We start from the raw sequence: 26987 nt of genomic DNA, 5'->3' as shown, positions 1-26987 counted from the left end.
TGTTGTATTTTGTAGTCTGTGGCACAGAGTACCCTGTGCGTTGAAAAAAATAAGGAAAAATTGGCTCGGCGCGGAGTAGCGTATCGTGATTTTATTTTGTGCTTAATAATCTTAATGATGTTCTAACAAATTCTCTTCGTTAGATTTATCATATAATTAGCTACAATGGCTAAAGAAGGCGATATGTCTCTTTACCAAGATGTGTTGGAGCCATTCAGGCGTGTGATAAACACCGATCCTCCAAAAGAGAAGTTGTCGGCGTCTACAAAAATGAACTTCACGGATAGTAATCAATCTATTAAAGAAGGTATTTTTGGTTAAATGCATAGGTTGTTTATTTGTAAAGGATTTAGTTAAATTATGTTTTGTTTACAGGCTTGTCTAACCTATTGTCGATGGGTAAAAGGAAGTCCAGTATGAGCGTTGCAGAAGCTACACCCGATAAGCGTCAGCGTACCGACAGCTCTACGTCAGTTCCTCCATCACCATGGGAAGCTAAGAGGATGAAGATAGACTTGATAGCAGCCAAGGCTCAGGTACTTATTCAATTGGGTTCTACTACATGTTTACAGTTGCAACTTCTAATAATCACATTGTTAGCATTTGTATGTAGCGGCAATCACATATACTATTGTAGCATTTCTATATAATTGCATGTGTACATATACTTAGTCCCACTCATCATTTGCTTGCCCTTATCCCATTCATTTGGGGTTGGCACAGCATGTCTTTTTCTTCCATAAACCCATACCTCTCGCTCGCCCGTCATCTCATCATTCACTTGCGTTCGTTTCGTATCATCTCATACTTAGTCCCACTAATTTACAGATAACAAAGCTGGAAGCTCGAGTGAACCATCAGCATACCATTCGGAAAGAGATGCAGATCCTATTTGAAGAGGAGAAGGCCTCTCTGATGGAACAACATAAAAGGGATGAAAGGGCTTTGTCCGACATGGAGGACCGCCTAAACACTATCAGAAGACGGGAGCAGGAGTTAAAGGATGAGCTGTGTGAAGTGAGTATTTTTTATGAGCCATATTATATTAACTTTCAAAACAATTCCATAATATAAAATTATAGGGTGTTAATAAAAGAGTGCCAAATACCCTCTCTTATTAACACATTCAGTGCCAGCATGAGCTACATTCTTCAAGCATAGCCATTAATAGGGGAAAACCTGTATGTAGCAAAGAGCGCCTACAAACCGAGAACCCGCCAAGCAGGTTGCTGGCAGTGAATGTGTTAAGGTCTTATAATTTATTTTTAATTTGGCAAAGACTTCGTTTTTAATATAAAACTCAAATAACCTGTAAAAAAATTGGAAGTTTCATAATATTCCTGCTGATCACATACCAAAGTTTTCTGAGGTCAAACATATTTTGGTTTGTTCACTTTCAGACAGTAAAAGAACACAAGGAGAGCAAAGCTAAATGGGAATTAGAGAAAGGAGAGCTCCAGAGGTACATAGCGGAGTTGAAAGACAAGCTGCTGGAAGCCAATGTGAGCAACAAGGACCAGGTCTCGGAAATGAAAAAAGACATGGACGAACTGTTGCAGGTAAAACTCTAATGGCATTATTTGTAAATGCGCTACACTCCTTACTCTCAGTAATTTTGCTGTTAAATAATTGTTCATCATCTCAGCCGAAAGACGTCCACTGCTGGACATAGGCCTTCCCCAAGGATCGCCACAGTGAACGGTCATTTGCTGCCCTCAGCCAACGGTTTACTGCGACTTTAACCAGATTGTTGGTCCATCTAGTCTGGGGCCTTTCCATGCTGCATCATCCGGTACACCATTCGAGAACCTTTCTGCCCCATTGGCCATTGGTTCTTCGAGCAATGTGGCCTGCCCACTGCCACTTAAGTCTGGCAATTCTCTGAGCTATGTCGACAACTTTGGTTCTCCTAATAATTATAAATTATTAACAAATGTCAGTGATCAGTTTACGATCAGTGATCAATAACTACATTGTACTATTTTCACAGGCCTTAGAAGGTGCCCAGGCTGAAGTAGAAATGTTAAAGAAAGAGCTAGCCAAACAGACCAGCCGGGCAGAGCAGTGCACCAATCTCCGGACCCAGTTGGAGAAGCAGACATTTGAGTTGCAACAGGCCAATAGCAAACTGAAAGAACTGCAGTATGAGAAAGACTCTTATAAGGACTGGCAACAACAGGCTAAGGTATTTTTAAGGCCCGTCTCGATATCGCGCGGCGGCCGCGCGAGCAATGTTCGACCGCGGCAGACCTGTATTTTGGCTCTCGAGCCAATTTCGGCACCATCTTGAACTTATGCGCGGCGGCCGCGCGCGGCAGGCGATCCGACGATCGACCACATTATATTACAAAAATTAATTATTCGGAACGAAGTATAGCCAAATAGAAAAATGATCTGTTGCGATAATCACTACATTTACTGTTCAATAGAAACTGTTTAGTGCCGTATAATTTAATTAACCCTTAAATGCATAGTGTTGCCAAATGTCTACAAACCATTAGACAGCTCACAGTTTTAAAATAAAAAGCCTTACGTTCTTGAACGCACCTTTATGCCAAACGTCAAGTAATAGGGTACTGATTTAAGGGTTAAATTTATGCAATATTTGTGATTTATAAAAATTACATTCGTTTTAAGACGAAAAGTCGGCAAACTTGGAAAAATCCACTAGTTGATAATTTTTAGTATGTGATTTGGAACGGTTTTTTCGGGGTATGTAATTATTCTATATTTAAAAACTTTATCATAGGTATATCACAAATAGTGTACCTTTCTAATGGTAGTAAAAAAAAAAATATATATATTACTGAAAATTACATATTTACATACATATGATTTAGCCAATTCAACTTCTAACACTCATTTCGCAGTGAAAATCGAAGTTATATTTTTTTTACTATTTTTCCTAGAATCTACAAACATTATGTGATACATATATAAATTTCGGACAAAACGAAAAAATCATGCATTTAAGGGTTAAAGTACGACACTTTTCATTATCCATGTATGCTGCCGCGCGAGCCAACTGAAATATATACACACCCGTCCCAACTGCGCGCGAACATTCCTTTGCCGCGCGTCGAAAAACCGACAATGAATGGTTCGTCGCGCGGCCCTGGCTCGCGAGCCAACTCGATCATTGGCTCGCGAGCCAGCCCGGTATCCATTGCGCGCGGCTGCCGCGTAGCTTGCCGCGCGATATGGAGACGGGGCTTAAGAGTAATTTTTGACACTAATATTTGTAGGATCTTGTATACCTAGCTGTAAAATTGAATTTTAATAATTGCTTAGTTTGAAATAGAATAGAATTTCATTTATTATGTTTAAACACATGTAAAGTAACTTACAATAACATCACTCTATAAATATGCTTATATTGGTCCGCATATTAGGTTTTTCTTCGGCTCCTGTAGGTGTTTGTCGTGTAAATTTTTTCCATGTAATTTCACACATGTTTATTTAGATCTGCAAATATATTAAAAAAGTTACATTTGTCTTGAATGACACAGTTACAGTCATCTCATTCTAACACAGTCTATGTTTCACTGTCTAGTAAGTCTCATCTAGAATAAAAATTCGATTGGCTATTTCTAACCTCAGCTACTTTTCAGACGGCGCAAAAACGGCTAAGCAACATGGCTGAATTAGAAAAAGAAGTTGCTCGGCTGCGCGCGGCGGAACGCTCCCTGCGCGATACCATCGGTAACAAGATGCTGCTTGAAGAGCAGGTGCATCAGCTGACCAGCAGAGTTGAGGCTCTGCAGCCAGCTCAGCAGGAGCTCCATGAGGCTAAGGTTTGTCTTGTTTGAATAAGCTTGGTTTTGCCAACTATTAATGCAGGGCCATTTGCATTGAAGTTTGTACATTTAACTTTTTTTCTACTCATAAACTTTAATGGTTGAATTAAGACTTAATTTACCAAACTGTAATCGCATACTTTTCACTTTGGGTTCCCAACTCAACTATAATGACTTTTTTTGAAATGCTTTAGTCAACTCTCAACTGTAATGAATTCGACCAATCACGTGTCTCCGCGGTCAAGAGGAAAAAAACATTAGCGCGCTACTATTTAATAGTGCGTTAATGTCTTTTATACCATCTTTTTATCTACTGAGATACTTACCTAATTTTGTTTAATTATTTAGGTTTTATAGTAAAAAAACTATAATTTTAGTTGACTCGTAGAAAAAGTATTGTATATATATACTGATATAATCAAGTTTTTCAATCTCATACCTACTTAGGCTACTCAGCAAGTGGGTCGACGGAAAAGCTCTCTAGTATATCACGATTGTATAATAGTACATTATTGTCGAGGCTCGGAAGTAGCTACTTGCAGGCTGAGGATTCGTTTTAAACGGACGACCTTGGGAGTCCGTTTAATTGAATCCGAAGCCAGCAAGTAGCCTTCCAGCCGAGTCATATATAGTGCTTTTCTCAAAAATGGTGCAAGAAATATAAATATCATAGAAATATTTTACAAAAGCAACTTTATACGTATATATTTTCACAGAAAAAAGTAGAAACAATTGAAAAAATTAGCTTTGCCGCCTTTTTATTTTTTTAATAAAAAAATAGAAGTGTATTTTTCTGCCGAAAATACGCCAACCTATTTGAGACAGCTAAATAATCGCGGTACTAATCATCTGTTTGGCTGTTTAATGGGCCTGTGCCTTCATTTGATATGGCCATTTCAACTTTTAAAAAGTTTGGAACTCGACAAATAATGGAATTTGTATGCAACATTGCAGTCCCAAAATCGAGACTGCAATGTTTTTAACTTTTTAATTTTTGACTGACCATAAACTACGCGCTTCGCAACCTATTTTTTAAACGGCAAAGTCGACTTTGCCGTCCATTTTTGAGAAAAATACAATTGTTGTTGATGGCAGGTGAAGCTAGCGTCAGTCGAAGCGTCCCTGGCGGAGTGGCGCGCGGCGGGGCGCGCGCACGGCGCGGAGTCGGCGCGCGCGCTGCGCTCGGCGCTGGACGCGGCGCTGGCCGGCCAGCTGTCCGCCGTGGCCGGCCAGTCGCAGGCGCAGTCGCAGCTGGCGCAGGTCACTGAGGTATGAGCACCACACTATTTACTTCTGCCCAGGGCTCGGAACCATTTTTTTTTAAATACCAAAATAGCCCAATATATTTAATACTTTTATGCTCTTTCCGTAGGACTGACGAATCATGTATTTAGGCAACCACTTCGTATTATTAGATTGACCCATCAAAAATTAAATAATAAACCAAAGAACGAAAAATAACGTAATAATAACGTAACGTAACGTAGTATTTTTTGTATGAAGAAAAAACCGGTTCCGAGCCTTGCTTCTTCCTCACGTTATCTTTGCCACGGCTAATGGGAGCCTGGGGTCCGCTTGACAACTAATCCCAAGAATTGACTTAGGCACTAGTTTTACAGACAGCAGACTATTTACTTTTTATCATTTTAAATTTGAATTGCTTGCATTATTCCAATAATCTTCCTTCGTAACTGGGTAAGAATTACTCACATTTTTCCTTACGCCCCGTTTTTACATTGATTAGTGTTAAGTGCGAGTACATACATTTGCTACTAAACACAAGTAGCAATTGTATGAACTCTCACTTAACACAAATAAATGTGTAAACCGGCCCTTATGTTAAATTTAACGTAATATAATACCTATTTTGTCAATCTTGATACTTAATATCAGACTTTTATCAATTTTATCATACAACAGGATGTAGCAACTCTGAAGTACGAGAGAGATAAGGCGACGACGAAGCTGAACGATCTAATGACCGTCCGCAAGACGCAAGAAAGCCTCATCCACAGGCTGCAGAAACGGCTGCTGCTCGTCACCAGAGAAAGGGACAGTTATAGGTAATTACCCCCACTTTACCACTACCTTCAATGTTAAGATTTTTATTTTATTTCATTTTTACTTAATCACTTAATATCCGTTTTTAATGTCAAAGTGCGTCCAGTCCATATGTGGCGAATGCGTCGCTAGCAAAAAGAGCGATTTGCACAAGTGGTTCGCAAATATTGCGCGAGCGGCGCATCTGCCAGATCGGTACAGATATGATGGTCGTATTTGTTTACTTCAATTGTTGTTGTATTGTTAAATGACAGTATCCGTCTCTTTCGATGGCTTGGTATTAAAAAGTGACACTTATTTTATCACGTGGATAAAGCCATTCATAATACGCCTGCTGAGTCATATTTGCCGAACACTTCTGCTTGCGAAAGGTTCGTTAAGGCGACGGTAGCGGTGGGTAAAATATCAGATTCTGTCAATTTACCCCATTTCACACACAAGCGCACTTCACGCACACTACCTCACTTTACTGGGACAGGTCAGTGACCCATCATGTTTTTTTAAGATTGGACTTTTAGTTTAGTATTGACCACTAGCCTCCTTTGAGGGTAAAAGCGTTCCATTTAAAGCTGAAAGAGAAACAATGCATTTAATCCAGTGATTTAATCTTGCTTTCCTTGTCTGTTCATGTCACACGTGACATACCTATTTAATTCATTTGATTGTTGACTGTTTTACTACCTAATATTGCTTTGTCGAGATACGCGTTTTGTACAATTAAAGCGAATAAAACAAGATGTCATTAAGTCAGATGTAAAATGTTATTTACTACTCGATTCGGTTTTTCATAAGGTGCAAAATCCATTCAATAGGAATTTAAATAAAGTTTCAGCAGGGTGGCAATTCCATTTTGGCGGATAAAGCGAAACAGAATAGTTCTATCGAACCTGCTTACAAATTTTCACGAGAATCAGTTGAGAAATGTGATCTGCAAAGGAGAACATACAAAAGCATTTTTGCCCAAGCTGAAACGGAGACCTTTGCTAACGCTCGGCCAATGATGGTTTAGGTACACCTATAAAAAATGCTTGTCCCTGCTGTAATTTTAATATCTTTATATTTCAACCGGTATAGTTTTACCTTCAAAAATAATCGGTATCGCTAAATAATAGCGGTACCTTACTACTTATACGTTCACGAAATCGGTATCTGCATAACTTGATTGTTAGTAAACTAACCTGGAAGATAATCTCAAAATCACCGAAACATTTATGTACAGTCACCTGCAATAATATGTTACGTCATTAGCGCCAACTTTGCCTCCAGGGAAACTTTGCCCAAAACGACAATTTTAAACAAATTCGTTAATGTAGAAAAATTGATAATAGTTATGGCCACCCTGCTGTTTTTAGTAGAAAATAGGTTATATTTCTGACAAAGTATATGCCAAACTTGTGCATAACTTGACCTGGGAATTTTGAGCGTGTTGTCTAATATAGGGTATATTTCGGCGGGCAAAAAATTGATAAATAATGAATGCAAGTGGAAAAAATTGAGAACCCTTTGACAAATATTTCCGGGTTTCAGTTATAACACATGAAGCATAGATTATGTCTATTGAGATTTAAACTAAAAAGGCCTAAATACACAAAAGTTTTAGCGGTGGGCAAAGTAATCCGGTAATTTGGCATCCATACCAACATTGCCCACCACCAAAAACGGATTAGGGTTGTCACTTTCATCTAATTTACCCAACTTCGCAAGTAAAAGAAGGTTATGTTTGTACACTAAAATAAGTTTATAAATATATACTGTATTTAATTTGTCTTATTATCCTTTATTTAGATGTTTTATCCCGTTAACGAATGAAAACACAACAAAAATCATATTTTTGGCCATTAAACTATTGTAACAGATTTTCTCAAAAGTGACAACCCTAGCCTTTGTAAAATGCTTAGACGAGCCTTATTTGGAAATGGGCAATAACGGGTAGGCAACATTGCCCAGCAAATTTATTTAAAAGTATTTACACTTATCGCTAAGTTATTAACAGGGAATGGTAGGATTGCCCAAAACCTTTAAGTGATCCTTAGACATCATCATCATACGAGCTGTATTTGAATACCAAATTGACGTGGGCAATGTTGGCGAAAACCCCGGATATTTTGATTTTTTTTTATTTGCCCGCCCTCTAAAACGCAAAAAAAACACGATAAAAAAATTTTTCTTCACATAAACTGATGCGTTTGATCACAATGGACGTGCTGAGCAAAAAAAGTCATATGATGTGATTTTTTTTGAGAAATTCGTGTTTAAAAAAAAAAAGCGGGCAAAGTTGGTGATAATGAGTAATGACGGTACCTACTCTTCGAAGGCCGCAAAAATATGTGACATCTTATGGTTCTACAAATAAGATCGTGTCAGATATTTTTGCGGCCTTCGTTGTGTAACATAATTAACATAAATTGCAGGTGACTGTACATTTGGAATAATTATTTTATTTAGTTTCAACGAAAGTTTCAAGTTTAGTACGAAAATACTTCAGATATGCAATATGCACAAAATGTAGACCTAATCGAAATAGAACATTGCTTTTTATAGTAAATTTATAAAACATTCGATACATAGATATACATAACAATAACCAGCCCATATAACCATTCCAGTCGCAGAATCACAAAGTGGTAACTAAATGTCAGATGTGTCGTAACAGAGTCCACACAATGTGTCTAGAATTGTTTCGAAACAAAGTGTCGTCGCCGTGTCTACACTTTTCCGTAACAAGGTGTCGACACATTTGTGTGCACTTTGCGTGCGGTTTGCGACTAAATCTGACAGCAAATTTGTGACAGCAAATGTCAATATAAAATACCTCTTGAAAACCAATACCAGCCCATATAACCATTCCAGTCGCAGAATCACAAAGTGGTAACTAAATGTCAGATGTGTCGTAACAGAGTCCACACAATGTGTCTAGAATTGTTTCGAAACAAAGTGTCGTCGCCGTGTCTACACTTTTCCGTAACAAGGTGTCGACACATTTGTGTGCACTTTGCGTGCGGTTTGCGACTAAATCTGACAGCAAATTTGTGACAGCAAATGTCAATATAAAATACCTCTTGAAAACCAAGGTTTGTCAAACTACTATTAGTGTCTCGTGTGCTCGTAATTCTAGTAAGTCATCATGGGCAATGCAAATGATAATAATCGACCGAAACCATATAAACACCCAACACCCGTCAACCTTTTACAGAAAAGTTTTTAAAGAAATTCAATAAGCTACTTAGGTCAGGCAACGAATGCTCCAAAAGTTGTAGAGGGAAATGCTCGGAACACAATTTTTGACTCCGTAACTCGGTTTGACAAGTTAGGAGGTGAACATATCAAAAGTCCCCGGCCGTAGCCCTTGAGCGGGGGGGAGAGAGGGGGCTTTGAAGGTCCCATTTTCCCGTTTTTCGATTATATCTCGGAAACTATGCATCTCAGCGACATGGCCACTTATACAAAATGAAAGTTAATTTAATTTGTTACAAGTTTATTCAGTCAATTTTTTCGATATGTTGAATAGTTTTTGAGATATCCGCTCTTGAAAGTTTATTTAGGGCTCTCAATTTTATCTTGATATATCTATATCAGTGAAGGTGCTAGGCCGTGTTTGGTATCGTTTTCGTATAAATCTGGGGTGCTGAATCCATTTAAGATATCACATTGACACCATTCCACAAAATAAAAATAAATCTTTTTAGGGTTCCGTACCTCAAAAGGAAAAAACGGAACCCTTATAGGATCACTCGTGCGTCTGTATGTATGTCCGTCTGAATACACAAAATAGTTCTTTACCTATAGATGACAGGAAAACCTATTAGAAATGTGCAGTCAAGCGCGAGTCGGACTTAATGTACGGAACCCTTAGAAATAGTTTGCGTCCCGGAACAGGACATAGGATAGATCTTATAACCAAAATCATCTTTTGAAGGTGTGAAAAGTGGCGTGGAAATTTGTACGGGAAATCAATAACCGCTGAACCGATTTATATGAAATTTGGGATGGTCTACATCTTTGATTTAATTAAAAATGATGAAAAAACATGACTTCAAACCTAAACTTAAACAGTATTAACTTCAAGAAGTCAATTCTGAATACCCCCCTACACCTCATTTTTTCACCTTTAAAGGATGATTTTTGAGATAACTTATTATATCCTGTCTCGGGACTCAAAATATATGTGTACCAAATTTAAATTAAAACTGTTCAGCAGTTTAAGCGTGAAGAGGAGTTTAAAAGAAAGTATTTTAATAAGTTTATATGTTTTTACTTCGGAATGGTGTCAATGTGATACCTTAACTAAATTTGGTACTGCGAATTTATACGAAAACGATACCAAACATGGCCTCGTAGCTTTACTGTTGTAGAAGTCAAAATAAAATTGAGAGCCCTAAATTCTTATTACTTGGCCAAACTTGTGTAGAAGGAAAAGGTAAAATAAAAGTCTTCAGCAGGAATATAAGAGACAAATATATTTTTTTTTTGCGTTACTATTTCATTCTTTAAATATAAACATACCTTGATTATACTATTCTAGTGAGATCCTCATAGATAAACAAAAACATTTACTTAAAAAATTACAAGGTCGAAATGTCACGGAACTTGTGAGAGTAATATGTGAAAAATATAAACTTTTATGACAAAAAAAATCTGGACACAATTTAAGAATCACCCAATTGCGTCGAGGAATCATCTGTATTTTTGCTTGTTTCATTACCTCCTCACTTCTTTTTTGTCCTTTGTATTCTGTAGCAATTTGTTAGATCTGAAAATAAAGATAACTTGCGTCGTCACGGATGTCGATTTATAGGTTTTAGGGAGTGCAGAATTCGAAAACGATGATCATTTTATAATCCAAGATGGCGGCTACGTATTTTGTCATAAAAGTGGAATCCAAAATAGTCATCATTTTCGAAATCTGCGCCCCCTAAAACCTATAAAACGACATCCATGACGACTTTTATGACATAGTGCATGGCCGCCATCTTGGAATCCAAAATAGTCATCATTTTCGAAATCTGCGCCCCCTAAAACCTATAAAACGATATCCATGACGACTTTTATGACATAGTGCATTGCCGCCATTTTGGAATCCAAATTGGTTATCATTTTCTAAATCTGCGCCCCCCAAAACCTATAAAACGACACCCATGACGACTTTTATGACATAGTGCATGGCCGCCATTTTGGATTCCAAAATGGTCATCATTTTCGAAAGCGGGGCCCCCTAAAACCTATAAAACGACATCCATGACGACTTTTATGACATAGTGCATGGCCGCCATCTTGGAATCCAAAATGGTTATCATTTTCGAAATCTGCGCCCCCTAAAACCTATAAAACGACACCCATGACGACTTTTATGGCATACTGCATGGCCGCCATTTTGGATTCCAAAATGGTCATCATTTTCAAAATTGGGGCCCCCTAAAACGTATAAAACGACATCCATGACGACTTTTATGACACAGTGCATGGCCGCCGTTTCGGATTCCAAAATGGTCATTATTTTCGAAATCGGCACTCCCTAAAACCTATATATCGACACCCATCTCGACTTTTATGACAAAGTGTTTTGCTACCATCTGCATGCAAGACATTTCTATTATTTTTACGTACAAAAATGGCCCCCTGTCAACTTTCAATCGAGATTTAATCGATAATTTATTCGATTAATATTCAGATTAATTCAATTTCAATCTATGTTAGGTCGACTAAACTAATCGCGATTAAAATTTGAGAATTAACTTTTTTTATTCCATTAATTAGTCGAATAAACAGTTAATCGATTAATGCCCATCTCTGACCACGGCATTTTTACACTTTGAGAATATCTGAAACAAATCAAAACAAGGAGCCATTTTGCAAATCCAGTAACATACCAGTAACTTTGTTATTACTTTTGACAGCGCGTGTCATGTGTCAACACAGAGTCGACACAAAGTCGAAACATTGCAACTACTTTGTGACTGCAATATTTCTCAGCCTTAAACCATATTCATACATCATAATTAACAAGTTTCGTAGTATGTAAAGCGTTATTTCTGTTATTTAAGTATAGTATACGCATCGAAGTACTAAAAATGCTTCAAATAATATAGTTATGAACACAGGCACTGAGAAGTAAACAATTTCATTTCCGGCTAAACTAAAACAATGTGGTGGCGCGTTGATTATATTACACTTAGTTTATTAAATCACTCGAGCAGTTTAATTCCCCATAATAATTTAAGTCATATTGTAATATAAAAGCAAACAATATATAATTACGTCTTGTAATCCGTTTTAGAGATGGCGTATTAATGTCACTTATTTTTATTTAAGTATTTTTCCATCTGACAGTTTCCATTTGACAGGAACAAAATGAACGAATGAACGAATGATTTTGGCATAAAGTAGTCGCAAACCCGAAACAATGTGTGCACACGGCGACCACACTTTATGTCACTTTGTGTCATGTGTCGACCCTTCCCCATTTCTGGTAACTGTGTCGACACGGCGACGACTCTGCGACTGGAATTGTGACCGAAACAGACGGTGTCGACACAAGATGTGTCAACACCGCGTCGTAACGGCGACTGGAAATGGTTGTATGGGAGGCCACAGCGCTAATTGGCCTGTAAGCTTCATCTCGGTCTCCAAAGCCGCAAAAACTTGCTAGTACTTAGTGCTGGTCTAGCCGTTATATTTTCTTGAAGATTTTCAGAGAACAGTACGTACACGCATTATACGTATAGACGGAACGAACGGCATAATCATATTAATTTATTCGTCGCAATCCATGGTATTACAGATCTAGGTACAAGACTTTCAGGTATTACTTATACGAATTACATAACTCTTCCTGTTAATAGGCAATATTTTAAGATAAAAGTTCTATAATATAATACAAGATTACAATTGTCATCAAAATTCATTGACGTACAGAAGTCAAATACGTTTTTAAAATGACGCAAAATAATACCAGCATAATAAAAATTGATCCCAATCAGTAAAGATGAGTCTTTAAACTTATGTCATTTTAAGCGAGTTTTGAAGGAACATAATACTTAAATTCGACTGTAATCGTATTGTTTTAAGATAGTTTACTGCGGTTTTCAACCATTATGACCCGTAATTAACAACAAATCAAATTTAAATGAGACGCGAGCTGATATTTATGTACCCTATTTTTTGAAATACAATTTATCTACTGGTATGCTTTCTCGTGTGCGTATATGATTTAATGTCAATATAATTGTCAAAAGCAAGAAAATCAAGCTGTCATTTTCATTTGAAGAAGTACACGTGTGCTCCGGTGTAGCCCCAACGGGCATCTGACTTGAAGAATAATTTTGAGTGATGTCGTCAATGTATGGAAATTGTTCCAAAGTTTACATTTGAGATTGAATTTCTGTGTTGTCTTTGTGAGTAAAAATATAAATCGATTATAAATTGGTAGCTGAATTATCTAGCTTCCAAAATCATACAATAATTCAATTACTGTCAAAGACAAAATTGTTTTGCTTCTGTCTCAAACGGAACTCCATATTTTGATTTTTTGATACTTTTAGTGTCGATTTGTAGAGAATAACAGCAAATTAAAAATATAATGGCATCAAGAGTCGGTACACGGTTTCTTCGTGAATAAATTTACGTGTAATTTAATGCAATTATTAAACATTTATTGAACAAATTATGGTTACAAAGTGAGGTCTAAATCGAAAACGTCATATACCGGCCCCTTAAGGCGCGCGTGCACTACGAACAGTGTGTGTGTCCCTTATTCGCATTTGCTCAATCTCACGTCGCGTTAACCGTCTTACGTGTCTTGTACGAAAGTGTTCTAAGATCCTGAAATGATTGTTGTTCAGACAACAGCTAGACTGCTACGAGAAGGAGCTGACGGTGACGCTGACGGGCGAGGCGGGCACGGGCAGCGCGGCGCTGCTGTCCGCGCGCGTGGAGCAGCTCGAGCGCGCGCTGCAGGGCTACCGCGACCTGCTCAACATGCACGACCAGACCGCGCACGCCACAGGTGAGCCACATTCCAGCGTGGCCTTGGCACAACATAAGATCTTGTGTGCCTGATACTTAACGGGACAACACTATAGTATGTATTTTCTAAATGACTTGGATACAGTGACAGTCGTCATCTTCGAACAATTTATAACCTTAAAACGCATAAGAGATGACCGTTGTCACCACATCCAAGCTATATAAAAAAAAAAACTATACAAGACTGTGACGATTTGGTGTACCTTGGTCTTGTGACGTTTACTTGTTCTATTCTACTGTCTCTTCTTAAATTTCGTTAGTGACTCGGCCACACTCCCAACCAGTGTTGGCCGAACGTTAATTACCATTGACTATTAACCATTACAATTTGAACCGTAAACTGTAACCGTCCGTTACCGGTTCAAATTGTAATGGTTAATGGTCAATTGCATTAACGTTTCGGCCAACACTGCTCCCACTCCGTCACAGTCGCCAGCGTCATCCATAAATGTTCCAAATATGAAAGACTTCTCGGATACACAATAAAAGGCTCTATAACTTCTCAATCAATCAAGTTTGTCTCTTCACGATATCATTTTCCAGCGCATGATAGTTACTTCCTGCTTTTCACTTTTCATGTCATCTTATATATTCCCGGGTCTAAATGTGTACCATTTTGCTACAGTGGTGGAAGGGCTCCGAGCCGAAGTGAGCAAGTGGCGCGACGAGGCGGAGTCGGCGCGGCGCGACGCCGGCAAGCTGCGCGCGCAGCGCGACAACCTGCAGGCGCAGCTCGAGCGGCTCAACGTGCCCTCCACTAAGGTAACATGCCACCCTCCCCCTACATACAGTGGTAGTGCAATGGAGCCGACGTGCGTGATATTCTGTGTATACATATATAACTACTAGAATTACTAAATAACTTCATAGCTACAGTCCAAAACGCAATATTCGCAGACAAGTGGCCGTCCTTACAACGTAGTATCAGGATTTTTTTTATACTCTACCAATGTAGGATTTTACCTTTAACTTAGTAATATGTATGTTTAATTTAAAATCCTGGAGATAGTTCGAAAAGTGTATACATGTTTATGATACTGACTATGTATTAACAGTATAAGTGTCATAGGTAGCTGTTAACTTATAATTGTGTTTGTTTGAATAAAGAATAAAGAACGTATACAAATACAAAGATATATTATGTAATATAAATAAAAGTATAAGTAAAAATATATATTATGTATATTGTTTCAGGTGATACACTTGGCTGATAATCCAGCCGCCATAGCGCATAAACAAGTTCAGGGTGACTTAGAGGCAGCCAATGAAGAGGTACGGTTTGATAAAATTACTGTTTATTTGTAAAGTGGTGCCTAATATAATACATTATGTTTTTCGGGTTCCGTACCCAAACGGTAAAAACGGGACCCTAGTACTAAGACTCCACTGTCCGTCTGTCGTCACCAGGCTATAGGCTATAAAGCTAGATATCAGCTTGTTCTTGTTAAACGATGTCTTAAATTCTTAATGTTAGGGTGGAATCACATCATCATCATCATCGAGCCGCATTTTATATATGAGAAATTGCTCGTTAGTATGAAGATGCGTACGCATGCTTTCAGCTTTCCGATGCGTACGCATCATCATACTAACGAGTGATTTCACATTTATAAAATGCGGCTCGATGCTGATAGATATATTTCCACCCTTAGAGTGAGATAGACTATTATCCAGCGAAAGTGTGTTATGATTTGCATTACTAACTCGTGAATCGTCTTTGGTTTAGATAAAGAAGTTAAAGGCAGCTCTACGCGAAGGCGGGTCGCGTGGCAACCCTGAGGAGCTGGCACAGTTGAGGCAGCAGCTTGAGAACAGCCAAATTAAACTGCAGAGGTATGTTTTATCAGTAGGGAGACACTCCTGACTTCGGGTAAACTCGGCTCCGTTCGGCTCAGCATTGCGCCGAGCAATTATTAGGGTAGGCACCACTTGACGTCCTTTTGCGTGCACGACCAGATAAGATAGTGACTTGAAATTTGACCCTAAATAGCCGAAAGGGATAGTGCCATACATTAGAAAGGGATAGCATGATTCGTCCCTGAATCGCTGTCAAACTTCGGTTTTGTAGGAAGTGTCCTTTCTGTACGGTAGTACTATTATTTATTCTGTGGTTTTATTCAAATACATTCGCGCCTTTTGAATTACTGAAAGTTTATTACTGAGTGTCCAATATTATTATGGTAATGGCACTTTCACGTTTGATCGCAGACAAAATATTAGCTAGAGGTTAGATATCTACAAATAAAGAGAATGAAAATTAATTTAATAATACTTGTTATTTTAAAGCTTGAGTAGTTTATTAACTATATAAAAGCTCAAAAGTCACATATAAATACTGTTTTTTTATCGCCGTCGGCAGGAGCGATGCCGATCTGCCTGAGACGGCGGATACTAACGGTACTTGCATAAATACAAACGTAGAATTGCTGTCTATATGTACTTATATCATCTTCATTTTAAGTTCATGTTTACTTTATTTAGCTTGGCCCTCTAGTTATTTTAGATCATGCGCCACAGTAATTTTCCTGAATCTTTGTGATTTACAACAGATATTAATCTTGAGAACATAGATTTTGCGATATCTCCTATATTTCCTATAACATCAAATCTAGCATGAAAGCATGAAAACTACTGAAGTGCATAAAGATTATTGTACATTAATTTACATGTCTTAACAAAGGGATTATAAGTTTATCTGGTTTCCACAATAGGAGAATTTGACTTCAAAATATTGACATCTTTTAGTTTTATCGGGTAATTTTATATTGTAAAGACATTGCACTTTTACGGATACAGCTATGGAATAATGACTCTACAGTTATTAATTACATAATTTCCCGCTAACTGCTAACATACTATGTAACTTAGAACTACTTTATATTATTTAATCCTTGCTTGTTGTTGCATTGAATATACCATAATTTTGCATTAAATGTATTGAATGGCATATTATGTATGTACTCTTTCTATTGTTAAATGTAATATAATTAACAATTTAATATTAATCATTTCTATTTGGCTTCGTGTGGCCCCACGTGTTAGAATATTATATAGCTCTTACATTATTTACTTCTATCAACTTCTATGAAGGGACCGGGTCCCACGAAGTCAATAGGAATTTGGTTCTTATTTGTCCTTTATATCTGCGAAACCACCGGCCCCGGGTGCGTTGCGTTGCCTTGCGCCGCGTTGTTTCGTCTTAGCGTCGACGCTGCCACATTTTGCATATTTTTTTTTTGACATGCCCAATTAAATGCTTTGCTTTGAGTTTGAGTTTGCGACGACGCGACGCAACGCAACGCACCAGTGCAGCCCCTCTTAGAATTTTAAAGCCAAAACTACGTCGAAAGCAGTTTTTGTCGATATAAGGGTGGTATTCCACCTATCCAATTTCTTACGTCTCACTCACATTTTGCATAGTGAGATAGTGTGTTGACTGTGATGCACAGACATTGGACCAAGATATTGGACAGATGGAATACCACCCTAAGATACAACCAGAAATTAATGTCAGTATTCTATTCTTTCGGGAACAAAAGAGCATTTTTTTGTTATTTCTGCATGAGTAGGTATAAACCAAGTATTAATTGTAGTGTTCATGTAATGTTTCAGAATGAAAGAAGAGTTCATGTCATCGGCGCAAGAGTACAGGGACGTGTGTTACATGTTGCTGGGCTACAAGGTCGACAGGACTGGACATAAGAATTATAGGCAAGTAAAACTAAATGATAAACCTTTTTACCAATTTTACCACTGTGTTAATTACGTTCACAGATCTAAGATGTGTAAGTTATAACATATATAATAAAAGTAAAAGTTGCTCAGTATAATCCCAAAACCTTCCTGGCAACGGGAATGCAGCTATGTTTAAGCCACCGTGTATAATTAACTTATTAACTAAATGGTGTTGAGTGTCATTAGATAAAAGATAATGTGTTGTGTGTTAAGATTTTCACAAAAAGTTTATATAATTTAACAAGATTCTGGAGGGCTGTTGTGAATTGGATACCATCATGACGCTCGCGACCTGTCGCACCATATTCCTGTTCCACCTGTTCAAACTTATTCCAGACACCAGTTGAATCATGTTGCTGGTCTGGTTTATAACTGCAGACTATATACTATTTTTTTAATTTACTTTTCAGAATATCTAACATGTACGCAGAATCTGCAGAAGAATATCTAACATTTACACTATGCGACGACGGAATCGAGATGGTGCACACAGACTATTCCGCAACATTGGAAGACCTGGTCGAGTTACATCTACACCATCACAGGTCCATACCCATGTTCCTTAGCGCTCTGACTTTAGAACTGTTCACAAGAACAACTATGCAGCAAGATGTTGAGGACTCTGACTGATAAGAGGGATAAACTAGTTATAGATACAGTGAGTGATGTGATATGGTGTGGTCATTTGTAAGTATTAAGTCATTGTGAATGTGAAACGGATTTTAATGATAAGTGATGAACAGGGCTCGTAACATTACGGTTGTCAGCCCAAAACTTTACTATCCAGCTCAACACATGATAGACCTATAGGCTTTGATCTGGTACGGCCGATTGGCATTGTAAAGACGAGTATTTCAGAACAAATTATTTAATGTGTTTTTGTCATATGCTGTTTCATGGCAACATTACGAAAGTTTTGCGAGAATCGAACATGGTTTGTTTAATTCAAAGTCAGAAATATGAATTATTCCATAGGCTAGAGGCTAGACACGGCTAATAGAAAAAAAAACGTGATAGAATGGTGAACTCTTAACGTTGTCCATTTCTGAATGCATGGCTGGCTATAGGAGTTATAATCACTACCTACACCTTATAAAACAAAGTCCCCCGCCGCGTCTGTCTGTTTGTGTTTTTGTATGTTCGCGATAAACTAAATCATGGGGTTTTCACCCATCGATAGAGTGATTCTTGGGGAAGGTTTGTGTATAATTTGTTAACCCGTGCGAAGCCGGAGCGGGTCGCTAGTATAGTTTAAAACAAAAACCTATTGTTCGTTATATCATTACGAGCTGTTTTTCACATACCTGTCGTATCATTATTGTAAATTGTGTATTAAAGCAGTAGAAATTATTATTATGACAAATAAATATCTGTACTTCCATTTTTCTTCCCCATATTCAACATTTCATTATACAGACATTCATATGTAAAGTTATAATTAGCACAAAGTTACTTCTAGGAGTGTATCATTCATATAGTTTTTTTTTAGCATTAGAAAAAGACTACGCGATCTTGACGTGTCTTTTGATTGAAAAACCCTTTTTTAAAAATCAGTAACTATTACTTATGAAAGAAAAAGCATGTAAATAATCGCATATGATTCATAATGGTTATATATTTGCCTTGACTTATTTTTCCAAAGTGTTTTTCAATAAAAATACACGTCATGATTGTTTACCTTTATTCTAATGCTAAAAAAAAAGAACTATAGTATTTATAAAGAATATCAACCTAATTTGCGGATGGATGATATTCTGTCAAGTAATATGTGAGTTACTAATTGGATACATTATTGTGATTTATAAACGTACGTATATTTTTATGGATTACTTGATTAGCATTGGTAACTCGTTAAACTACTATGGTATAAAAATCGCAATGTAAAATACTAGTAACTAGTTAATATTAGTATGTATAATAATTATTTAAGTAGGACGTGCATATCTGTACTCTGTACTTTAATAAAAAAACACTGAAGTTGCTATGTACTTTAAATTAGTGTTATATAGGTAGTATAATAGAAGTAACAAATTTTCAATTATTACAGTACCAATACAAAATAGCATCGCGCATAGTCAAATACGTTTTCTAACTGAAATATCTGATACTTCATGCATAGAAAACAAATTGAGACTACAATAGTGTAAAAATCTAGAAGATAAAATGTTTTTTTGTCTAAAGAATTGTTTGAGTTATACTTATTTATACTCTGGCACAGCGACCTTGTCAGTAGAAAAAGGCGGCAAACTTAAAAAATGTAGGTAGGTGCGAAAAGTTGACTTGCTATAGAAAATTTGATTTCGCGCCTTTTTCTACTGACATGTTGGGTGTGTTTCAGTATAATTGATTGCCAAGTTTCTAAAATGTATAAGTATTCTGGAGAGTAATATTCAGAGTTTTTATTTAAATTTGACTGTTATATGTGCTTCATATATAAGTGACATTCCTAATTGGTAATCTCTGATGTATGCTAAATATGAATTATATCAGTCATCAGACTCATCAGTGTACAGACAGAATAAGTATTGTAATAAATTTTCTACAAATACGATTGGTAGTGTTATTGCAATAGCTCATTCGATGCGTTAACGCTATTCCAGAGGCCGCTCCAACTTAGGTTTACCCACGGATTACCAAAAACATCCAAATACATTCCAAAAAAATGTTTGTGTGGATTTTGCGTGCGTTCAATCTAATTTGAACCATAAATAGGAACACTAAGGTTGAAAAGTTATTGACACGCATGTGGTTGATAAATCGTACTATGCCTGGAAAAGGGTTAACTCTTTCAACACAATGAAGTCTGCGTGAGTAATGCGTAATGCACAAACCTCAAAAGGTTATTTACATTCGCGGCTCGTCTCGTGTTTGCCTCGAGCTCGTAGAGCTAATGGTTACACTCGCCTCGTGGCTCGTCTCGTCTCGTGTCTCTGCCACAGCTCGTACAAGCTCGTCGAGCTAATCGATTTCAAACGCAAACGGCACGGTATTAGGTTTGTAACGGAATGACAGCCGAACGCGAATGTAAACAGTAAGCGCGCGAGCCCCTTTGACTCGTGCCCAAAAAATCGCTCCTCCACGCGAGCCAGGCGAGCGCGAGACGAGCCACGAGCCCACAGAAACCCTTGCCTTTACTGGCTTCTTCTTCATACGCCGTGTGCAAGTATTAATGAACAACAAAAATCTCAAAATGATAATGACGGAAGAAAAATTGCTTACGAAACGGTTCGCGGTAGACCGTGTCAATATGTATGGCAGAATTTATTTTATGAATAGCGACCTCCGTAAACCATTTTGTACTGTCATTGCTGTCAAATGTCAAAATACCTAATTGTCATTCACGTTTTGCTTCGCTTGTGTCTGTCGTTGTAAAAAATAGTCATTACTATGAAATTAACTCAATAATAAATAAATAACTAATTTTCTAGGATAACTAAGGTTTACTGGAAATTACCTAGGTACCTCTACTATCTTCCCTTAGGAAAATGGAAATCAACGACCTTAATAATGAGGCAAAAACAACAATGCATAAAAATTCCTTCAACTTACGAAGTCTCCGGTTATCTCTGAAGTTCAGACCCAAAATATTTAGATTAGTGTTGAAAATGAGGCACAAAATAAGGAAAAAAACACGGCTTATCAAAGTGATGAATCAACAATTGAAAAATCAGGTATGTAACCTTACTATTGCTTGCTTGATATAGATGTTTTATTTTTATTTTATTTTTTGGAAAGCAAACAAATAAGTGAGCAGGAGATAAGTTTACAGAGACACACTAAGGACATTTACTTATTTCCTTAACAGCTCTCACTAAAACATGTATAACAGAAATATACTACACTTAACTAACTCTTAAGGTACTAAATACAATTATCAAACAGAACGATGATTACTAAGAGAGAAAGAGACACTAGGCTTGTGCCTGCTCGGTCACTACAGAGAGCGCTCCGCTCTCGGTCAATCGGTCAAACGAACTAGTTCGGTCTTTTAGTTCCTTTAGTTCAGTTCGGTCGTTGAGAGCCGGGAATGAATAGGAGTCGATTTTTCATTGGTTTCTTTCCAATCTTTTGTAACTGAATCCAATTCAACTTGTACGATACGATGTGTCGGTATTAAACATTAAAACACCTTAACATAATTAATAAAATATCAAATATGTCAAAATATATTTGATTTTCCTTCATATTTTACAGGCTTAGGAGTGTCACGTCGTTCTTTCATCTCGTTCACACTCGTGCCAGCGACATTGACAACCGTTTCGTTCCGTCCATTTTACGTTACACTCAGTCAAGCGCTCTCGAATCCTACTGAACTAAAGGACCTAAAGACCGATTAAGAGCGTGCAAAAAGATTTAGTTCCTTTCGGTCCTTGATGGGATTTCATTCTTAATAGTTCTTAGTTCAGGACCGACTCAAGCCTAAGAGACACAGTAAAATTAAGGTTAGGTATTCAATTTAATATGACTTATAAGACAGATGTTCTCTGTCTTATCAGTCATATTAAATTAAATACCTAACCTTAATTAGGTATTTATAAAAAACCGTCCACACATAAATATAACGAAAAACAGCTGACAGGTGATTTCTTGAGTATTAAAAAAATCTTTCCTGTGTACTTTCAATACTTATTTAACTATGTCAATGTTTATATTCTAATTACATAAAGAGTTACAAACTATTAACATTGACTGTAAAGCAATTTTGTCATTTCAGACGCATTCCACAACCACAACTATTAATGCAAGCACACAGACTGATAATGACAACGTCCAGGACTTTGTTTCAATCAATAATAATTCTGACTGCAAACAATTTGATAACAAGGAATACCAGAATGCCTTTACACAAACGGACCAACTCCAAACAGATAAATTAGAAAATAAAATAAATGAAAATCAAGATAAAAAAGATGGAGAAAATTCAAATACTGAAAGTTCTAATATTACCAGTGATAAAAATAGTGGTTGGAGTTTGAATAGTGAAGAGAATGAGAAGAGCATTGCTGAGCAGGTGAAAGAAGCAGCGCAGAGCGCCATGCAGCAGTCTGGGATGGTGTTTGTGGAGTCGGCAGGAATGTACTATGATTATAAGACTGGGTATTATTATAGTGCCGTAAGTATTCTCATTTGATTTCATTTCATTTATTTCAATATAAACTTACAGTGTAACACCGAAACGTTTACATGAGACTATTACGACTATTACATATATGTTACCTATATCTAAGACATTATTAATAACTGCATCTAATTTGTTAACATGAATGAGTAACATTTCAGACACATCCTCTCAGTTGGTATACCTACATCATTTTTGTGTTGTTTTGTCAACCACTATGCAGAGGATATAGTTTAGCAGTGTGATCTTATCCTTGAGATTTTGTCTTCAGTAAGAATACCCATACAATTGGTTGTATTTTCTTAAAAGTTACTGAAAAACAATTTGCGGCTGTTTCATAGTCATCTGAATCCTAATACCCGGAAAATGGTCTATTTGAACTCTATTTGAAAAGATGAGACTTCTGCTTGTAGTGAAGGTTGAAAGCATTTATAAAATAACCTGTCAGTATATTTTTTACTTCCAGGACCTTGGTCTGTATTACCATCCTGATACAGGGTGCTATTATCGCTACTCAGAAGATAAACAAACATTTGAATTCCACTCCTATCCTGACAGAAGCAAGACTGTCAATCCTGAGTATGAAGCCCATGAGAAGAGAAAGGCTCGGAAACTCAAGAAGGTTAGCTAAATATTTATTTTGATCTTGTTTTAATATTAGAATATAGAATAGAATAGAATAGAAATGGTTTATTTGGTGTTGAAATACATGCTTAACCTATAATACATCTTATTCTAGTACAAGATGCCAAAATGGATGCCACTCACCATATGCCGATGACTAATGTCCTTAGCCATGGCGCTGGTTTTCAGGGCAACCAATTTAAATACACATAAAAAATATAAAATAAAGCAAAACTTAAAAGAGAGAGATAACATATGGGAGAAGAGGTGACAGTTGAGTTAATTAAGTGACAACAGTACAAATTTCCGTGCTTGAACAATTTGGAAGTAGAAGTATGTGTTTGTTAGCATGAAACGAGCTTAATAGCTAAAAAAAATAACAAGAATAATAATATCTAGCGCAGTACGTCAGATCATATGTTGGAAGTTTGATTTTCCCTCTATTTGCTGGATTTCTATACTTAAATAATATAATACATTCAATAAGGTTTCAGATAACTCCTTATTTAGGGTTGCCGTACCCAAAGGGTAAAGACGGGACCCCATTACTAAGACTCCACTGTCCGTCTGTCTGTCACTAGGCTGTATCTCATGAACCATGATAGCTAGACAGTTCAAATTTTCACAGATGATGTATTTCTGTTGCCGCTATAACAACAAATACTAAAAAGAGAATAAAATAAATATTGAAGTGGGGCTCCCATACAGCAAACGTGATTTTTTTGCCGTTTTTTGCGTAATGGTATGGAAGTCTTCGTGCGCGAGTCCGACTCGCACTTGACCAATTTATTCGATATTAAATAACTGCTTAAATTGGTACTAATGACGAATGCCTCTTTATGTGTTCATGAGTTTTTCATCTATAGTGAATATTAAATATGACATAAACCTTACTCAGTGTAGTCAATGTAATCTACAGGTGTATAATTTCTTTTGCAGGCAAGACAACGCGAAGAAGCCGACATTGATAACCTGACGAAAAATCTATCTCAGGTTACACTCCGAGCCCAAACCGCCTTAGGTAATTCAATGATAAAAAGTAACTACCAAATACCAAAGTCAATATTGTATTACAGGGGAAAGAAGAGGAAGGAAGCAAAGCCAAGCGAAGAAAGAAGAGTAAGAAGGTTTTAAATGGAGACAGTGATACCAAAGAATCTGAAAATAAAGCTAATGCAGATGCAGATGAAAATGCAATTGATAAAGAAAAAAAATCGCCTGAGAAAGGTGACATATTTGATGATGCTGATATGAAAGAAAACTCAGAAAAGAAGACAGAGGATAGTCAAGATCTAGAAGAGGGGGAATGCAGCGATTCGGAGGATGAAAAAGGGGACAACAAGGAGGAAGAAGTTGAATCTGATGATTCAGATGGTAGCATGTCTACTATTAGCAATGATGATGGTAAATTAATATTATAAAGTGTGCCGTGGAGGTGTTATTATGCTTTTCTTGAATAAAATAGTTGAGGAAATATCCTTTAAAGATAAAGTCGGTAAATTATGGCAGAAGATTTTTTACTTATTTTTAAACAATTTGGTTTGACGCTAAGAAAATATTTACCTATTGTTTCTTTAAATTGTTATTTATGTCGATAAATAAACGAATACCAGAAAAAATATGAATCAATTCATATTTATGTCCAGTCAGTAATAATATTCGCTTAACACCTTTGCATATATTGTCACTTTTCTCTGCAGCTGACTGTACATTTATGGGTACTATTTTAAATTTCGGTTAACATTCGAATAATTGAGTAACGTATGGCCTATTCCATTAGGACCTTAATAAAATGTAACTAACTAAACCAACCATACCATGTGGTAAATCTATCATTCAGCCAATGAGGTACGAACCGTAATGGCCCCATTCACATGGTTTTCTGTTTAGGTAGGTATACTTCGAGCAACACCGGCGTCCGACACATCTGAAGGGAGGGGCCCAAGCGATATCTTACCGTACAAATCTTTCTGCCATTCTTTGCGGGGGGAAAGGTGCACACAGTCGCACTTCTCACACACTTACATTCCAATCTGTAACGACGACACAAATACATAGAAAATGACACACGTCAAAGACAAATCTTGCAAACCTCGATCTCTTTTTGTGTACGGACGAGTCACAAGTGTCACAACACGCACACTAACACATTTTCGTCAAAGTATTTTATTGTATTCTGACAGATGAGAAGTCGGATTTGTCGCTCGACCGATCCGCAATTTGTACTGGGCGAGCAAAATCGATAAATCCAACAATTACATGAGACTAAAATATAATAATTGTGTTTAAATGTAATTAAACGTATGATATGTAAAAAAAATATTACATGTGAAATGTAACACCTTCTTTTTGTAAATTTGATGTCTCCGACCTCTTTTTACGACAAAAAACCGAGCAATTAGGCATTTTTTCTGCTGCTGTGTTCACGCGCGCGTCTGGACTCGGTCTAGTGAAAAATCCGAGCGCACTAGTTTTATTACCCGCGCTAGATCAGTTGATCTTGTACCTAGGCAGAGGGGAAATAGTGCGAATGCCGCCTCCCTTCCGTGTTGCTCGAAGTAGGTATATATTAAGATCCGAACGGAATCGTCTATATATAGGGGGTAGCCCTTATTCATAAAACTTTACGGGCCTGATTTAGTTAAATTATGTTTTATCCCTTTCTTACAAATACATAAGTCAAAATGACAGATAAGGATAAACGATTATTAGTTAATTGAGGTTTGTAGCGCGTTTATGAATAAGGGGGTAAGTTTATAAGTAGTTATAACATTATACATCTTTTTTTGATCAGATTCGATCGCTAAGCATCACCCGCCGTCCATGCGCGTGATCGTGCGAGAGACGAACCTGCCCAAACTGAAGGTGGGAACGTTGTTTCTGGTGACCAAAGATGGCGGCACTGTCGGCAGAGAGGGCACCACCCATACTATCCTTATAGAAGATTACAATGTTTCGAGGGTATGTACCTATAATAAATAAGCGTACAGGTTGATTTATAATAGCTGATGGGAGATTTGTACTGTTCTGTCAAAATTGGGTCAATCTACCTACTGTGTCCAACAGTGGACCCATTTAAATTACCAGCAATGGATTTGGCCGTATTTATCCTAATATTCGTGTTTAATCTCCTCTCTCAATATCCCATACACCCATTTAACACTAGCAGGAACCTAAAGTAAATTTTCGACATTAATATCTTTGTATTTGTTACAGAATCACCTGGACATCAAATACGACATGAGCAGAAGGGCGTACACAGTTACAGATCTAGGATCTAAGAATGGAACCACGCTCAACGGCGTGAGGATATCGGAGAGCCAAATTGTTAGCGAGCCGGTTGAAGTGAGTATGATACATAGTTGTTTTGAACAGTCGAATTTTAGTTTCTTAGCTATTATTTTGGGATTTGCGGAAAAGTCGCTGAAGTGGATTACAAGAAAATATAATAAGCATTTGACCTGCCAATAATATAGTAAATTTTAAGTCTAGTAAAAGATTAAGTCGCGTATGTTTGAGTCAGATAGGGACCTTAAATAACTGCTCGCGGGTATTACTTGCATAGTACATACGATATATGGTAGCATGCTATTGTAAATTGCGTGTATTCGCCAAATCTAGACGCTCCC

General features: G+C 37.2%; 2 protein-coding genes across 4 annotated transcripts in view; both read left to right on the top strand.

Annotated features, from left to right (window-relative positions):
• The first annotated feature begins 47 nt into the window (after window positions 1–47).
• On the top strand, window positions 48–18557 carry LOC134798174 (mitotic spindle assembly checkpoint protein MAD1). Of its 2 annotated transcripts, XR_010145161.1 has the most exons (15): window positions 48–307; window positions 376–536; window positions 829–1017; window positions 1401–1559; window positions 1991–2185; window positions 3612–3794; window positions 4893–5066; window positions 5718–5860; window positions 13697–13860; window positions 14506–14642; window positions 15075–15152; window positions 15607–15713; window positions 16240–16277; window positions 17493–17591; window positions 18026–18043. XR_010145161.1 is itself a non-coding variant. In XM_063770520.1 (14 exons), exons 1-14 carry the CDS (start codon window positions 166–168, stop codon window positions 18243–18245), a joined length of 2151 nt encoding a protein of 716 aa, XP_063626590.1. In that variant the 5' UTR covers window positions 48–165; the 3' UTR covers window positions 18246–18557. The 2 variants fall into 2 exon arrangements, 1 of the variants encoding a protein (XP_063626590.1); XM_063770520.1 differs by lacking the exon at window positions 16240–16277 and having other exon boundaries at window positions 18026–18557.
• Window positions 18558–20963: 2406 nt separating this feature from the next.
• The window catches only part of LOC134798173 (angiogenic factor with G patch and FHA domains 1), a 36898-nt gene continuing 30874 nt past the window's right edge, over window positions 20964–26987 (top strand). Inside the window, exons 1-7 of one of the 2 annotated variants that reach the window (XM_063770518.1) lie at window positions 20964–21286; window positions 22330–22728; window positions 23201–23356; window positions 24298–24351; window positions 24435–24762; window positions 26153–26319; window positions 26575–26703. In XM_063770518.1, coding sequence (XP_063626588.1) covers window positions 21101–21286; window positions 22330–22728; window positions 23201–23356; window positions 24298–24351; window positions 24435–24762; window positions 26153–26319; window positions 26575–26703 — 1419 coding nt within the window. In that variant the 5' untranslated portion in view covers window positions 20964–21100. Of the gene's footprint in view, window positions 21287–22329; window positions 22729–23200; window positions 23357–24297; window positions 24380–24434; window positions 24763–26152; window positions 26320–26574; window positions 26704–26987 lie in introns of both variants that reach the window. The other variant, XM_063770519.1, reaches the window with a different exon arrangement.

The sequence above is a fragment of the Cydia splendana genome, chromosome 16 (genome assembly GCF_910591565.1).
Source record: "Cydia splendana chromosome 16, ilCydSple1.2, whole genome shotgun sequence".
NCBI classification, from domain to species: domain Eukaryota; kingdom Metazoa; phylum Arthropoda; class Insecta; order Lepidoptera; family Tortricidae; genus Cydia; species Cydia splendana.
This window is presented reverse-complemented; position numbering and strand designations above follow the sequence as displayed.

What these genes read in the sequence shown, in the direction of transcription:
- LOC134798174 (XM_063770520.1), top strand. Translation starts at nt 166, where the DNA reads ATGGCTAAAGAAGGCGATATGTCTCTTTACCAAGATGTGTTGGAGCCA. An exon ending in ACTGGCAACAACAGGCTAAG is followed by an intron (nt 2,186 to 3,611) that starts GTATTTTTAAGG and finishes GCTACTTTTCAG; the next exon opens with ACGGCGCAAAAACGGCTAAG. An exon ending in AGCTGGCGCAGGTCACTGAG is followed by an intron (nt 5,067 to 5,717) that starts GTATGAGCACCA and finishes ATCATACAACAG; the next exon opens with GATGTAGCAACTCTGAAGTA.